The sequence below is a fragment of the Podarcis cretensis genome, assembly GCF_951804945.1.
Source record: "Podarcis cretensis genome assembly, chromosome: 2".
Lineage (NCBI taxonomy): Eukaryota > Metazoa > Chordata > Lepidosauria > Squamata > Lacertidae > Podarcis > Podarcis cretensis.
In genome coordinates this window covers 107,072,264-107,088,775 of record NC_137171.1, presented here as the reverse complement: position 1 = coordinate 107,088,775, position 16,512 = coordinate 107,072,264, and the positions used below count along the sequence as shown (strand labels likewise).

Below are 16,512 nucleotides of genomic sequence, written 5' to 3'. Positions count from 1 at the left end.
GTAGCCCTCTTTGTTGGTCCTCAGTTCTCGAAGGAGCTCTGGCACAGTCTCATCAAATTTTCTTCCATCCAAAATACTTGGTAACAGCTGCTGCAACAAGCCAACTGATCTCCCATACTCAAAGAGGAAGCCCCAATCATATTTCTTGTTTCTTTTAAGTTCCAGTATTCCAAGTGTTCCATGGGCTTCCTCTTTCCACTTTCGCATCTTTCGCAGATTGGTAATCCCAAGGTCTTCTTCTTTATGTTCTAGCAGTGTAGGCTTCAGATTGGTACTCTCCTGTAGTTTCTTAACTCCTTCTTCCCTCTCCTCCAGTTCCAAAAAAGTCTCCTCTGGTTCAGCTGCAGATTTTGTTTCAGTCAGATCCTTTATGCATTCAGCAGGGTTGCTTGTTTTAGAGTTCAAGGTTATAAGTTGTTTGTTCATAGCCATGCTTTGCTCTTGCAGTATTCCCACGAGAAGAAACATTCTTTCTATCTCTGCCTGTAATTTTCCATCTGTAGCCATTGTAATGTTTCAAAGTTTCCCCTAGGGGGGTTCTAGTTACTTAATAGTCCTTTCCCAACAATCTGTTGCTTTGTTATTTGTAACTACTTTGTTCCCAAGCACTTTAATTCAAATATAGCAAATTTAGTCCAGAGAGATGTTAAACAATAAAAATTTTTAACTTTAACTGCCCGTTTGACAGCTCCTTTGACAGCTGTCAAACTACTTGTTCCTTTTCCTCCAGCTCACACACAGGGGCACTCCCGGGTCGGAGGGGGGGAGGTTAGACAAAAGCTTCTAAAGTTCAACTCTTACTCTCCAGCACAAATCTTCTTCTGTCAAATTCGTGGAATTAATGTCTTTTAACTCGTGCCAAAAAAAAAGATCCCTCCACCTTAGTTCTCCGATCCTTGCTTTAAATCTTTTGTAAATAGAGGGGGTGCGGACTTCCCTTTAGCACATCCCCCGGTTGTACTGAATTTAAAGGTAAAAATTTTAAAGTCCAAATTCCATTCTACTCACGGGTTATTTCAAGTCCAAATTTCAGGGGAAAAAGTCAGCGCTCTCCGGCCATGGCTCGCGGCTTCGCTCCACTGCAGTAGCGGTCTACTCACAGCACCACGCCACTCTCCGTACCCTCTCCGTAGCCTTTAAAAAGGCTCTTTGTGGGTCGGGGGGCGCTTGAGGTGCCCACCGAGTCACCAAGTCCGCAGGCTTCCGCGCCTGCGGTTTCTAAGGGTCCCCGTGTCGCCGTCGCGATGAGACCCGTCTGCAGCAGAGCCGATTCCCTCCGGAGCTCGGAGGGAATCCGCCATTAGCCGATCGCGCTAACCCGGAAGTCCCCTTCTGTCCCAAATTGTTAATGCTTATAGTGTTTTGATCAATTTTAGTTGATGCTTCAACCACTTGTTTACTTAATTTTTCCAATGATTCATTTATTTTACCTAATGCAAGTGCTAAAACTTCTCCTTGAAGGAAATATTTCTGTTTAGAAGTAGAATACGATTCTCTTCTGATTCTTACAAATGAGATTCTCTTATGGTTCCTTTTATGCCAGTTCTAAATGGCTTATGTCCCCTGGCGCCTTCCTTGTATTCTGAGCCAACCTGGACTGCTCCTTTGAAAGAATGGGGCACTGTAAATTATAAGAGTGAGCTTTTTTTAAAAAAATGCTACCTCATGCCAGCTAAATTCTCCCAGGCATTGCAGAAAACTCAGGCATGGACAGATATTTAGAGGCGGGAAGTTCTGTAGCTGCGAGATACTCGTGGATAATTCAGTGGCCTTTGCAGGAGATTAGATAGCGCTTAAAAAAAATAGCATTATAGGTAGTGAAATATTGACCATGGTATCGTTGCCTCGGAGGGATACATGGCTTGTCACTCAAGAGGTTTGTGTATGTGAGGACAGCTAAAGTTATTAGCTAGTCTAGGGCCGGATGTGTGTGAATAGGGCTTCTGCAAGGTTTACTTCGCCTGGGCCGGTTCACTACAGCAGAGATCCCACCGTGGGCCGGATCGTGCCCGCGCATCTGTGATTTCCTGCGTCTGCGCAGACGCGATTTCCGGCGCAGCGGAAGTGCGTCCCCGCGGTGCGGCGGTTTAGCGCAGCGTGCGGGGACTTGCCGAGCGGGCAGCTTGGCTTGGGGGCTGGTTAAACGACCCCCGTGGGCCGATTGTGGCCCGTGGGCCTTATGTTGCCGCCGCCCCCTGACTTAGGCTGTGTAAGCACCATACATTTGAAACACATGACTTCCCCCAAATAATCCTGGGAACTAATCATTCAAGGGTGTTGGGAGCTGTAGCGAGGCAAGGGGGAAACGACAAGTCTCAGGATGTGGGAAGTCATGTGCTGTAAATGTACGGTGCCTAGTAAAGGGACCCCTGACCATTAGGTCCAGTCGTGGCTGACTCTGGGGTTGCGGCACTCATCTCGCTTTATTGGCCGAGGGAGCCGGCACACATGAGTCATGTGGCCAGCATGACTAAGCCGCTTCTGGCGAACCAGAGCAGCGCACGGAAACGCCGTTTACCTTCCCGCTGGAGCGATCCCTATTTATCTACTTGCACTTTGACGTGCTTTCGAACTGCTAGGTTGGCAGGAGCTGGGACCGAGCAACGGGAGCTCACCCTATCACGGGGATTCAAACCGCCGACCTGATCGGCAAGTCCTAGGCTCTGTGGTTTAACCCACAGCGCCACCCGCGTCCCTGTACGGTGCCTACACAGCCTTAAAAAGGGTCTGTGGGGTAGGGGAGCATTACTACAGCAGATGCATTTTGCCTTGCTAGTTTCTGCCACTGGCTAAACTGAGGGGCCACAGCTTAGCAGTAGAGCGTGTGTTTTTGCATTCAGAAGGTCCCCAGCATCTCCAGGCAAGGCTGGGAATGGCCATTCTGAAACCAGCTACTGCTAGTCAGTATAGATGATACTACTACTACTACTACTACTACTACTACTACAGTGGTACCTCGGGTTACAGGCCCTTCAGGTTACAGACTCCACTAACCCAGAAATAGTACCTTGGGTTAAGAACTTTGCTTCAGGATGAGAACAGAAATCGTGCAGCGGCAGCGGGAGGCCCCATTAGCTAAAGTGGTACCTCAGGTTAAGAACAGTTTCAGGTTAAGAACGGTCCTCCAGAACGAATTAAGTTCTTAACCTGAGGTACCACTGTAGTACTACTACTACTATATTTATATCCCGCCCATCTGGCTAGGTTCCCCAGCCACTCCGGGTGGCTTACAGCATATATAAAAACATAATAAAACATAAAACATTCAAAACCAGAATATCTTATACAGACAATAAGTAAACCATTAAATCAGCAGAAACAACAACAATCAGTTAGAAGGACCAGTGGTTTGGCCTAGTGTCATCTATTTGCATGCTGCCTTTCCACGATCAATATTGTCGAGGCTCGCGGGATGAAAATTACATAATTCACAAGTTACAAAATATAATGAAAATTTGAGCAGCAAGTTAACGAAAGCATCCCATTAAGAAATATTTGATCAAATTAAACAATCACCTTACAGTTCATAATCGGATCTAACAGCAAAATACGAAAAACAGCCAAAATAATATACTGTACCCCCCAAAATGTAAGTATAAGCTAGCTTCCTAGATTCAGAGGTTGATAGCAGTGCTCCTTCACTGCAGTGGGCAAGCAAATGTCCATTATACAGATGTCTTCTTAGGTTTGGCCTCTGGGCTTGGAGTGGAGTTTTTTTCAAAGGCGCAGTCAGGGTTGCCTTCACAACCTTTGAATTTCCCATTTTTCAAGTGATCGCTCCAGCTGTTGTGGCAGCTCACATTGCTGAAAGTGTGCAGTGTTTATCTTTGTGGTTCAAATGCCCTTGAAACTGCAAGGACTCCCAAGCAGCAATATTGCCAGAAGGTTATATAAACATCAAGTAACCAACCAGGTACGGGGCTATGAAACCAGCATATTTGAATCTGTTTTATCCTGGTCCAAGAGTCACAGTTCAAAGAGTAAGGGCTCGTTCCCACTTCTGCCCGACTCGTATCTTGAGCGTATTGTATACCGATTAATTGCCTTGGATCCGAGGGCTTTTCTCGTTGTTCCGTGGCTGTGCTTTGTGGAAATCCAATCCTAACTGCTGAATGGAAGCTCAATTAAGCAAAACCTCTCTTTGGATTTTCTGCATATCAGATAAGATGCAGTTTAGTCACCAAGGCCGGATTTTCACAAGGCACAGCTGTGTGGCAGCCATGTTAAAAAAAGAAGTCACAAAAATGTACAAATGGTTGTTAACGGTACAATTCAGTTCACACTTAAGGAATCCAGCAACTCTGTCATTTTACCAGTGTATGAAGAACAGGCAACAAATCCAGCCAAACAGGAGAAAACATCAGTATGGTAGAAAGAAAATGATTATACATTCAACGTAGAGTAGCCCCATTGAAATTGATGAACCTAAGTTAGCAATGTTCATCAACTTCATTGGATCATCTACTCTTGAGGAGGACTAATATTGAATATGACCCTCCAGTCCTCAACAATGTCAAGCAGACATAAAGCATTTCCATATCAGTTTCTGCTTCTTCACATTTGTCACCATATTTATAATGGACTTACAAAACACTGAAAGTTTGCCTGGATTGAAACAAGTTTCTCCACCTCTCATAGTTGGACATTTTTCAGAAAAACAAAACAGAAAGGCTTGGAGAAAACCCGTCTTCTTTCCCGCCCTGAATTTTTCTCTTTCCCACAAGGCCTTCACATCTCTAAGTGTTTGATCTTAAATGGACTTTGTAAGTTGTGCGTCTGAACTAGTTCATGGTAGAATTGGAACATGAATTTGGAAGCTGGTTGCTACCTATATAGGACCAAACCAGTAAATTGATTAGAGTCAAATGCATCACTTAAGAACCGAAGGAAAGAAGTGCTGCTGGCTTGGTTGGAATTGGGCACAGAGTCCTTAACCATCAGTATGTATTATGGGGGGGAGGCCTCATCCATGCTCATAGTGCTCTCTTCACTTTTCAGACTTGTCATGCTGGAGTGTCCATGATTCTCAGGTGCGCAACAGGTGTTTCCACATCCTTGAAACTTAAACCTTTGTTCCAGGTGACAGTGTTCCTGAACTCCGTTGGCTGGCTATCCTCTTCTTAATACTGTTTGGATTTGGGGGGAGGCATCGTCGATGAAATTATTTTCCTGTATTTGCACCGTGACTAGGACATGATATGTAATATGGCCTGGTTGCTGCTGGGCCCTAAACTTCAGTAGACTTATTAAGAATGCAATCAAATAGATAAGTGTTTTGAGCGGCATCCCAGCTGTTTCTGAGCGCGAGTATCTCCCCAAGCGTTCCCTCAGGCATTATGATGAGAAATTTGACTCATTGTGAGATTGGCAGAGCTATTCTTGATGCACAAGCCTATTTCTTTACCTGATTGAAACATAATCGCAGGATGGTGTGGCCTGCACAGGGAAAGCGTGATTTTCTGGATTTTACTGTTTTATCTTTTTGTAAAACCGCATTGAGGGGTTTTTGTTTGTTAACAAACAAGGGGTGTATAAATTTTATGAAATAAATCAGGGGTCACCAACCTATAGCCCTGGGGCCGGATAAGGCCCGAGGGACTCGTTTTTCCGGCCCGTGGCAACTGCCACCCGCTCTTACCAGCGTGGCGCAGGGACCCACTTCCGGGTCGGAGGAGGTCCGTGCGCATGCGCATAAGCTATTTCCAGTGCTCCTCCAACCTGAAAGTGCGCCGGAAATAGCTTGTGCGTATGGGCACGCGCTCCCCCACCCTCTGGCCCGCCGTGCAATTGTCGCTGGAGACACTGGCCCAAGGCAAGGAAAGCTTGGAGACCCCTGAAATAAATAATAAAGAAATGACAGAATATAAGTGCTCAAGAGAGCACATGCTCAAAAAATAAGTTACTTATGAACAAAATATGGGCCAGATGATGAAGGTGTCGTGTGTATTAATGAAAAAGTGTGTGTTTCGTTTGAGTCGCACCTCTTTACCTAGTCAGCTTGCACCTTGATCTCCTGGCAACCTATTGCCCTATCAACCTTTTTCTCTCTTTCCTCTGCTATCAGCAACGGAAATCAGAATGTCCCCCTGTACCTCCGTAGAATCAAAAGGAAGAACAAAGCCTTAATTGTGATTGGGGCAGGTGGGTGGTCAATAGAATCCTCGGAGCAACTTCCTTGAAATAGTCTTTGCTTAAGATGATGATAAGGCAGGGTTGATTTGTTTGAACATAAGAAATTACTTAGACATTTGTTTTGGAACACCTATAGACCAAAATGGAAGATGCAGGCACTGCTTTATGACATGTTCTGAGACTTAGAGCAGGGGAAAGGTTTGCAGTGATCTATTAAAGATGCTGTGCGAGCGTCTCTTTAGGATTATCGCCTGCTGAATCATGAAAAAGGGTTAACATAAAAGAATGTGAGTCCAGTGACGGGACAGGAAGTTCTCTGCTCCGAGCTCGCCTTTTTGGGGGTAGTTTTGGGCAGCTGTGGTAGCATTCTGAAATTTAGACTAGCTCCTTAAAATTATATCTGTGGCTGATACAATTCTTTTGGGGAAGGGGGGAGACGCAACTTGCTAAATGGTATACAGTTCTGGTTTAGGTTTAAGTTTTTCTTAAATTCAGGCAGTTCTGTGTCCTCTGCAGCTTTGCTATAATGTGCTTATTCGGTCAATGGCGTTCTGGCAGAGTTGACTCCATGTGATTGTAGGGCTTGTGCTCTTGAAAGGTAAGGCTAACTCACTGCAGAGGTATCTCGGGGGATTGAGAGCCTCCACACAAGAAAAAAAATACCCTGTATTTGTCTGTTTCTCGGGCTATAAGTTAACTGCCTTTTCCCCCTTTTCATTTGAGGTGACCTGCATTGGCTTCCACGTGGTTTGGACCCCTAAGAAGTTACCGCTAGCCTAATGCCATGAATGTTGAGGTGGACAATGCGGAAGAAAAAGCCGTCCATTCGTGGTCAAGGATCTCCTCCGCAGGACAGAAGGCCTTGGAAGAAGCTCTGCGAGTGTTCAACCCCATGTCTAGGGACCTGTCTGACACAGAGACCCAGCTGGTAGCTTTTCTCCAAGGCCTCAGGGAGGAAGGCTACCAGCCCACCATCCTCAGAAGCAAAGACGTTTATGGGTACATGTCATGTACTGCCCGTATGCCCGGCCAGGCAAAAGGCAGCATTCCAGACACTTCAAAAGCAGCTGCCCCTATTTCGGAATCCGCAAAGGCTCCGGCCCGAAGCACCGCAGTCGTGGCAAAGGTACCTGGCCCCTTAGCAGGCGTTACTGTAGGTTCTCCCCAAGACTCTGAAAAGCCATTGCCGAAGAGCAGTAATTCCACCAACCTCCTGTTGAACTCTTTGAAACGGACACGCTCAGGCACATCGAATGCATCTGCTGTGGGCTTCCCTGCTCACTTGTACCCTGGCGTCTACCCGGCCATGAGACTGTCTGTTGTGCTGGAAGCCTTGGTCCCTCTGAAAGCCACAGCCTCCTGCCTGGAGTCCAAATGTGAACAAGGGCGCCTTGGGATTTCACCCTCGGACCTTAAGCTCCTCAAGGCAGCTGGGGCGTCCAGGCAGCCTCCAGCCATCAAAGCTACTAAAATGCCACCCGGTCAGTTGGACCCCAAAGGGTATAGGCACGCGGCGAAAAAAGGACCGGACTCTGGTGCTCTGGCGGTGAGCCTCGTGAAAGGACCCAAGGGTGGCGTTCTGCAGGAGAGCAACGCTTGCAAAGCCTCCAGGGTTCTGAACGGCCGGCTTTCCGGAAGCCCTTCCCAGAGCTGCAGTACTGGGACGTCCAGGACGAAGGAGCCGCCCGCGGCCAAAACGGAACGGAGAAGTGGCGGCAGCCGCCAGGAGACGGCCGAGCAGAAGAGGAAAAGAGTGGAGGAGGGGAAGGAGTTGCCGCACAGGAAGAAAACGACTCCCGTCTCGCCTCCCGGCAAACCGGATCTGGCGTCCGCGACCTTGAACCTGCTGAAGTTCCGGGCGATCAAGGTGAACAGCTCTTCCGATGACGAGTTGCGGAGGAGAGCACAGAAGATCCTCCGGGTGAATCTGTCCCCTGTCATCAGAATCCAGCCGTTGCCTCACTCCCGCAGCGTCCCTTGAGGGGCTCGGAGAAGTTGGAGCCGCAGGGCCACGAATGCAGACGCCATCAAGCAGACTGCAGGCCTCTTGCGGGGGGAGTTGATGAGGATATCCACGTTTGCAGTCCTCAGGCCTGTCACTAGCGGCTGAGGCGAGTTCTGCCGAGTTGGGCAACTGTTGGATTATATATTATAAAAAAAAAACTTTTTAAGAGGCCTCCGAGGCTTCATCCTGATAGATATAAGCCTTCCTCTAGAACACTTTTCTACCATGCTTTTTTCAACATGGCAGAGCACACATCTGGGATGTGGCAGCACTGGGGATGATTGGTGTACTGTGATATTTTACTTTTCTTTTTTTTTTAAAGCAAACAAACCTGTAAACCTACTTGGTTTTGATTTGATCATATTTTATATACTTATTATTAAATATAAATATCTACGGACTCACATACATGCATTGCCCAAGGGCTGTCAGAATGTGATCCCTTCTTCATTGCCCCCCACCCCCCAAGTTGGTTTCAAAAGCTTTTCTCTCCAATTTGTTGCTAGATTGTTTAATGGAAGGCCTTTGCCTGTCTGCAGTGTTGCCTCCCTTGGCTGTAAATCTGAGTGGCTGGCTGCCCTTTACTACCCGCTGGCTCCTGCTTGCTGCCCATGCCACCACCTTATAGATCTGACTGGGGGATAAAGATTGCACATCAGCCGGGAGAGTTTATAGAAAGGGAAGGCGAAAACGTTTGCTTTCTCTGGTGCCCTCGTCCCTTCGCTTGACCTGATTTTTTAATCCCAGCAGACCATGAGGCAGTGGCAGAGGAAAGGGGATATTTGGGGAGGAGGGTTGCCCCCAAATAGGGAGACTTTGCATATGAAAAAAGTAGCAAGGGAGGACAGACCAAGGCCCCTGGCACGCCCCAAGCAAGCAGAAAAGGGTGCCTCATAATTTAGTGCCAAGTTAGTGCCATAGTGGGCAGGAAGGGCGCCTCTCTGTGGAAGCCCCTTCTGAAGATCTAGAGTTCATGGGGGGCTCTGCTTGCCAGCTATTTTCCTGTGTCCTGTGTTTTATTCTCCAAAGGGCAACTTAGCAAACCATAGTGGAATTGACCCTCCCCTCTCTTTAGTTTTTTGTTTTTTTAAAAAAGAACCTGTGGCTGCTTATGATAAATATTTTCTAGTGCAATCGTTGGAACGTTTCTGCCACCAGACATTTTAGTATGTCTGACCTACAGCCATTGGGCATCTGAATGTACCCAGGTGTATCCTGCTGCAGTAAGATAATGAGGTTTTCGGGCCTGATGTAGAAGTGACTGGACGTGATTCTTGTTGCAAAAAGAATCCTAGAATCCTAGCATTGCAGACTCGGAAGGGACCTAGTCATCTAGTCCAACCACAGCAGAGGCTTCTGGCCTGCGAGCCTTTAAAGCAGCCTTTGTCAATCTTGGGTCCCCAGATGCTTTTGGCCTACAACTCCCATCATCCCTGACCACCGGTACTGTGAGCGAGGGATCATGGGAGTTGTAGGCCAAAAACATCTGAGGACCCAAAGTTGAGAACCACTGTTTTAAATGTTCTTATCCTTGCCGGCACCTCCAGTATTTTAAGAAGAGTATGCTTCAACTTTGTGCCACGTTTGCAAACCTAAGCTTGTTTTAAACCTGTTGAACCACTGTGGTGGAGGGTGGGTGATCTTCTCCACGAGCCATTGGCAGATGCTCTGACTTTGCAGAGCTGCCAGCACCATCATTCTGGAAATCTGCCTTCTCACGCCTATGCTGGGACAATCTTTGCTTTTAGCACAGCGGCTCATCTAAGTTGCTGCTTGGCATCTTTCCATTGGGGTTGGGGGTCTCGAGATTTGAGCGTCTCCTCTCAGTTAAGGCAAGGAGAAAATCTAGCCTCTTCCGACTACAGCTCCAGCATTTGGCCTGCCCCAGTTAAGCTGCTTTCAGAAAACATTCTCTCCAAAGGATCATATCTTTCCTTTCTGCGATCTCTTCTGAGTTAGGTATTTATCTTGCTGGTAGGGCAAAAGGAAAACAGGGGGACCTCCCCCTCCCTTCCACCAAGCTGCTGTAGATGCTTTAAGAGCTTTCTTCTCAATGAATTTGTAGGAAATCCTGTTCTGCTCTTCCAATAGGGAATGTGCTAGTGGCAAGTTTCTTGATGATGTCATTCGTGTGCGTGTGCACACTCACACCAAGTGCCTGGCAAAGTCGTGACTGGGTGGCAGTTGGGTGCATCAGTACACAAACAAATCTGCTTCTAGAGGAAACTGTTTTCCTCCTGGAACAGCTTTTGGTGAAGCCTTGGTTCTTGATTTGTGCACCTGTTGTACTCACAACTGCATAGGAGCATAGTCTGGCTTCAACTGTGTGACTTCCACCTGCTCAAGTGCCCTTGAGGGTTTGTCGTTTTCGTTGGAGGAGTTACGGCTTGCCAAGGGAATTCTTGGCCAACTCACAAAACTCTGCGTACCTGGATTGTGTTCTTAAGGAAGGAACAGTTGTTACAGCATGGAGGGGGAAACTCTGACACACACACGCCAGATGTTGTTGGACTGCAACTCCCAACATTCTTGACCATTGGCCGTGCTGCTAAGGGCTGGTGGGAGTTGAAGTTTCCACAACATCTGGCTGAACAAATACCTTGAATCGATAAGAGGAACAGAGATAGCAACATAAATAGCAATTAAATGAGGCTCTACAACCTGTTTGCAGGCAGTAAAGGGAGATTAGCCCTCTTTGCCCTAAATACCAAATGTGAGATTGGCTGGATGTGTACATGTGTGTGTACCAAGTCCCTCTGTAAATGTCCTGGGCTGAGAGCTGTAAAAAGAAACAGAAAGCAAAAAAACACACAAAAACACACAAAAAACCCCCAACAATAGACAAGGTCTCAGCCTGGTATAGAATAGGAACCCCAAGGATCATCTAGTCTGATCCCCTTCAACGCAGGAATCACAACTAAAGGATGCCTGACGGATGGCCACCCAACCCCTGTTTAAAAATCTCCAATGCAGGATAATCTGCCACCTTCCAAGGTGCTTTGTTCCACCGTCGAGCAGCTCTTACTATCAGAGAGTTCTTTCTCACCTGAAAAGGAAAAGGATTTTTTAAATGGAAATTCATCAGGCAGTTTGCTTATAAGGATAAGCCATCAATTTTGAGTTTATTTGTTGTGGCTCAACCTCTCCTTTTGGTTTTGCAATGTTAAAATTAGCCTGGAAAGGTAGTGCAACGCATAAGCAGTTTATGAATAGCGCAAGATGAAAGCTCTTTCATTCAGGCTCGGGGAACCCCCAGGGACGAGGTCAAGAAGGTCTTCTAGGAAGCAGGTTTTCAATCTGCTGCAGCGAAGCGTTCTGTTCCCAAAAGACACTAGCATCATGGCACTTAGCCTGGTAAAGATATAACTCTAAAGAAAACTTAAGCAGGAATCTAGATAGCTTTTTGTGCCTTTACAATGGTCACATCTACTTAGCCTGTAATGTTTCCTCTCCCTGGTTGATGCTTGAGAAGCCCACGTAGTTCACTGCAATAAGTTAGCGCGAGGAGATGAATGGTCTCTTGCATGGGAAGAATTCCCCGAGCCCCTTAATGCCCATCAGCTGAAGTGGGGGAGAACCTGTGAGGACCCCCAGTTGCTCACTGCTTCAGTAGCAAGCTTTCTCAACTAAAACAATCTTACTACTTAAAAGAATGCTAAGAGGGGAGGCCGTGTCTTGTGGTGCTTGCTTAAAAACGGGACTGGTGCCAAAAGTGCTTGTAGACCTCCACCATCAAGAGTGCCACCTAATTTTGGGCATGGGGAAATGGGGCCAGCGCTCAGCTCATGCATGCAACCTCTGCTACTCAGTTTCCAGGTGTCTTTGGAGTAGCCACCCTCATGCGCTAAAGCTTCACAATAGATCTGCTTTCCTTAGATCTATCCTATCTGCCAAGTATTCTCTCTTCGGACTGGTGCTGGTTGTCCAGCGTCTCAGGCAAGGGTCTTTTGCCAAGCCCTGTTTCCTTTTTAGCTGAAGATGCTGGGGTTGCATGGAAAGCAGATTCTCTACCACGGACCTGCGGGTGCTTTTTTGCATGCGTCCATGTCCGCTAGGTCACAGGGCCAGCCCCAGCATCCCAGTTTCAAAAGAATCTTTGGGTACAGGGGAAGATTAATTTTAGGGAAAGCGACCTTAGAGAGTAATTATCGGAGAAGGCTATGATGCGTTGGATGCTAGGTATGAGACGATGTCACACGTTGACGTATGTGGTGATCTCCAACCTCCCATAGGGGAGCACGCCTGTGGCTATCTGGCAATGACTACTCAGAGCAAACATCTTTGGATCCCGGGCAGTTGTCTGCACTGTCCTGTTCCTCCACCCTGCGATTTCCTAAGCTGAATCAGCTTGAGATTTCCCAGGATGGCTCTTTTGCGTCATCGACTGAGCCCTCGCATACTTGGATCTCTGGGTTTGAAAGGCTTTTGTTCACTTAGAGGTGATCGCTGGATTCACTTCTGCACGGTATTGAGTGCCTTTTGGGGGAGAGAGGCAATTGGAAGGGGCAGGTGAGGTTCTGTCCAGCGCTACTCGCAATTCCACGGCTCCAGTACCAGAAAGCATGCATCCGAATGGTCTCGGATTGAGCCGTGCTTCATGACGCTTGCATTTTATAAGGGATTACCTATTCTGTGCGCCCTGTGGTTGGGAGCTAGCAAGTGCATTTGTAAGCTGAGAACATGCTTCATGCCCTCTTGGCTTGCTGGGCATGTGGAGGCTCTGGATGCGATAAAAGTGAATAAATGCTGCGGCTGAGTGGGTACGGACACCTGGAAGAAGGAAGCGGGATTAGGAGTACTTACAAGATATTACACCCACTTAGCTGCTCAGTCTCCTATTCTTAGTCTCTTGTGACAGGCTAGTTCTGCTTTGTGGGGCGGGGGGGACTGTAGCCCTGCTCACTCAAACTGCGCACGCATTCCAATGTGAGTCATGGGCATAGCCAGGGGGGCAGCTGCCCCCCCCCCAACATCAAGTAAAGAAATAAAAATAGTTAACTAAAAGTAGAAATTGTAGAAAGGTTTTGACAGGTTTTTTCTGAGCGTGGGGTCCAAAGAAAGCGATTTAAGACATGTTGGGACATTTCATTCTGAATCTGCTAGACCGAGCCAGGCAGGTGGGTGGCCTACCCCCAAAAAACATACATCCTGGCTACGCCCATAGTGTGATTGGGGCCGCATTGACCAGCCCCACCTCTGACATTTGCAAGAAGGGAGCTTTTGCATGTACCACTCTGTGAAGCCTCCCTACTTGCAGTCATGTGTGAGGATTCCAAGGGGCTCCTGTTGCTTTAAGAATCTTCCCCTGTTTTTGTGGGTGAACCCCATGCTTCTCACTGCGCAACCTTGTCTTTGCGAGTTGGGAGGCGATTGGGCATGGCCAACCTGCCTCCTTCCTGCTTCCCTTGGTATGCGTTTCCTCCCAGAGTAGATTGGAGGTGGTGGATGAAGGCAAGCCAAAGACCAGTCACCTTCACCGCATGGTTTGCAGGACCCAGACCGATCCCCACCAGTCGTGCGAAACGCTTCGCTGTGGCTGTGCCAGCAGGGATCGGAAGTGCTAAAATGTCATGGGCAGGCCCTTGGGGAGCTCTCTCTGTGGAGAACGATGGTCTGGAAATATCCCTTCCCCCTGTTTTTCTTCCTATCGCTCAGACAGGGTATTGCTGCTACGCCAGTGCCTGGAACGGGGAGGGTCTGTGGAAACAGTTGTTAAAACACAAGACATTGAAAAACCACTGTGTCTCCCGGCTGTCTCTCTGCCTCTGCCGGTCTCCATATGCAAAGCACTTTGAATTGTACCCTTTTGCGCCCGAAGGACATGGGAGCCACAGAGGTGGCCTTCGTTTATGTAGCACACCACGACTCTCTCCTTGGTCCTTTGTGTTTCGGATGCTGTCTTTCCTGGTAGACGCCACCTGCAGAGTAGCTAGATTCTGCCAGCCAGACTACGGCAGGGCCAGCACAAGGTATTGTGTGTGTGTGGCGGCCCTTCTCAACGTTTCTACATTGCCAAGCACAAACCTGGTGTCCTTTCATGGAAGTGGATCTCATCTCCAGCCCTGAACTTGTGGCCACCCGCCATTTTCCCAACGTGCTGTAAACCTTGATATAACATTATATAGACATATATTTTTCTCTGGCTATTGGTTACTTCTCACCTGTGACTCCCTGGCACTATGTGGGAGGAGAAGCAAACAGAACACTTTGGTATTATGGGTTTGAACCACCACCTGGCTGCCTCGCAAGAGCAGATTTCTCTCCCATTCAGTTTCTTTGTGCAGGACGCTTTCTGAAGTTCTCTGTTTTGATGTTACATATGCAGCCAGCCCACCGTTCCCGGTTTCAGTGTTTGTATATTTTTGGAACAGCCTCGTGTGACACAAGGCGACTTTTTGAGTATTATGTTTTCACCAAGGAGGGAAAGGGAACAAAAAAACCCGACCCGTCTTTTATTTTTTAAATGAAGTGAAAGTTTTCTTTCCTTGGTTTTGGAATTGTAGCAGATGACCCCCGCTCTGCCATTCTACATAAAAAATGGTGCTTCAAAACCCAGCTTACTGTGTCTGTCTTGTCTTTTTAAAGTCCTTTTGTCCTTCGGAGATGTTGAAAACTGAGGCGAGATGGGGGTGAGAGTCTTGGGTTGCAGAGAAACTACCCAATTGTGTTCTTAATAGCAGTCACATGAAGTGGAGGCAAATGTAGATAATTCATTGGTCCCCACTTCACATATCTTGAGCCACAATTTTGAGCCACAATTCATTCAAATCTTGAGCCACAATTCATTGGTCCCCAGTTCACATATCTTGAGCCACAATTGATACACACATCTGTGGGGGAGAAGAAGCTCCTCAGTTCTAGTGCCTGTTTGAGGAAGAAACCACCCTAAGAAGCAGGAACACAACTGCAAATGGTCCATTACTCCAGGGGCAGGGGACCTGTGGCCCTTCAGCTGTTGATAGGCTATAGCTCCCACCATCCCTGACCATTGAGCATGCTGGCTGAGCTGATGGGAGCTGGTGTCCTGCAGGACCACAGGTTCCCCTCACATTAGCCTTCCTGTCTCCTCCTTGCAACAATGGATGGACGTAAACGGATGGTTTGCTGAAACCGTTAATGCTTAGGATTTCTCAGCGATGCCCAATTCTACATTGATAGATGCAGATACATTTAATTGGGTGTTACTGAAAGGGACACAATTCCGCACTGGTTTATTGATAAGCTTTGCTGTTCTGTAGTGTAGACGTGGGTGACTCTGTGGTCTAAACCACTGAGCCTAGGACTTGCTGATCAGAAGGTCGGCAGTTCAATTTTTTTTTTAAAATAAATTTTTATTAAGGTTTTAAAGATTACAGAAAAAAAAGACCTGCTCCGACCATAATCCAGTAAAGTTGGACATGACACTAATACCAACCGGCTCCTTTAGATGGAAGATGAATGACAATCTGTTTAGAGATCAGGAGGTTATCAAGAAGGCCCAAAAAGCTCTAAAGGATTATTTTGAGATAAACATGAACACTACGGTGGAAAAAAGAACTATCTGGGACGCAAGCAAGGCAGTGATGAGGGGGTTCTTGATACAACAGAATGCTGTAAAGAAAAGGACACAAAATGAGAGGAAAGATAAAATTTTGGAGAAAATTAAAGAATTAGAAAAGAAGCTAAGATTAAATCCGAAGTCACAGCCAACGTTGAGAGAAATTAAACTTCATCAAGCACAATATTCTAAATTGATAAACCAGGAAATAGAGTGGAAGATTAAATTAATGAAACAAAAAACTTTTGAATCGGCGAATAAATGTGGAAAACTGCTAGCTTGGCAGTTGAAGACGAGACAAAAATTAAATACAGTTACAAATTTAGAGATTGAAGGAAGAAACATTCAGAACCCTGTGGATATTAGAAAGTGCTTCCAGAGATACTTCAAAAAATTATATACTCAAGGGCCGCAAGATGAGATTGAAATTAAACAATTTTTGGAAAAAAATGGATTATCAAAATTGTCACAAGAAAATAGATCAATCCTGAACTGCAAAATAACACGACAAGAGATTGAACAAGCCATTCAGAATATGAAATTGGGCAAATCTCCAGGACCAGATGGGCTGACCTCCAAGTATTATAAGACATTAAAAGACTATCTGATACAACCATTGATGGAGGTTAGCAATGAAATTATGGAGGGAAGGAGGGCGCCAGAATCGTGGAAAGAAGCCTTCATCACATTGATACCAAAATCGGAAGCTGAAAAGACACAACTTAAGAACTATCGTCCCATCTCTCTTTTAAATGTGAATTACAAAATATTTGCAGATATTCTGGCAAGTAGACTTTAAAAAGTTTTAAACGAAGTAATTCATAAGGACCAGGCGGGC

At 46.7% G+C, this 16,512-nt stretch overlaps 1 protein-coding gene across 5 annotated transcripts in view; it reads left to right on the top strand.

Annotated features, from left to right (window-relative positions):
* The window catches only part of CCDC71 (coiled-coil domain containing 71), a 28,411-nt gene extending 13,719 nt beyond the window's left edge, over positions 1-14,692 (top strand). For 4 of the 5 annotated variants that reach the window (XM_079963784.1, XM_079963787.1, XM_079963786.1 and 1 more), the window contains exon 2: positions 6,856-14,692. In XM_079963784.1, the coding sequence (XP_079819910.1) occupies positions 6,917-8,113 (1,197 nt within the window). In that variant the 5' untranslated portion in view covers positions 6,856-6,916 and the 3' untranslated portion in view covers positions 8,114-14,692. Of the gene's footprint in view, positions 1-4,846; positions 4,941-6,855 lie in introns of those variants that run through there. The other variant, XM_079963788.1, reaches the window with a different exon arrangement.
* Positions 14,693-16,512: the final 1,820 nt, after the last annotated feature.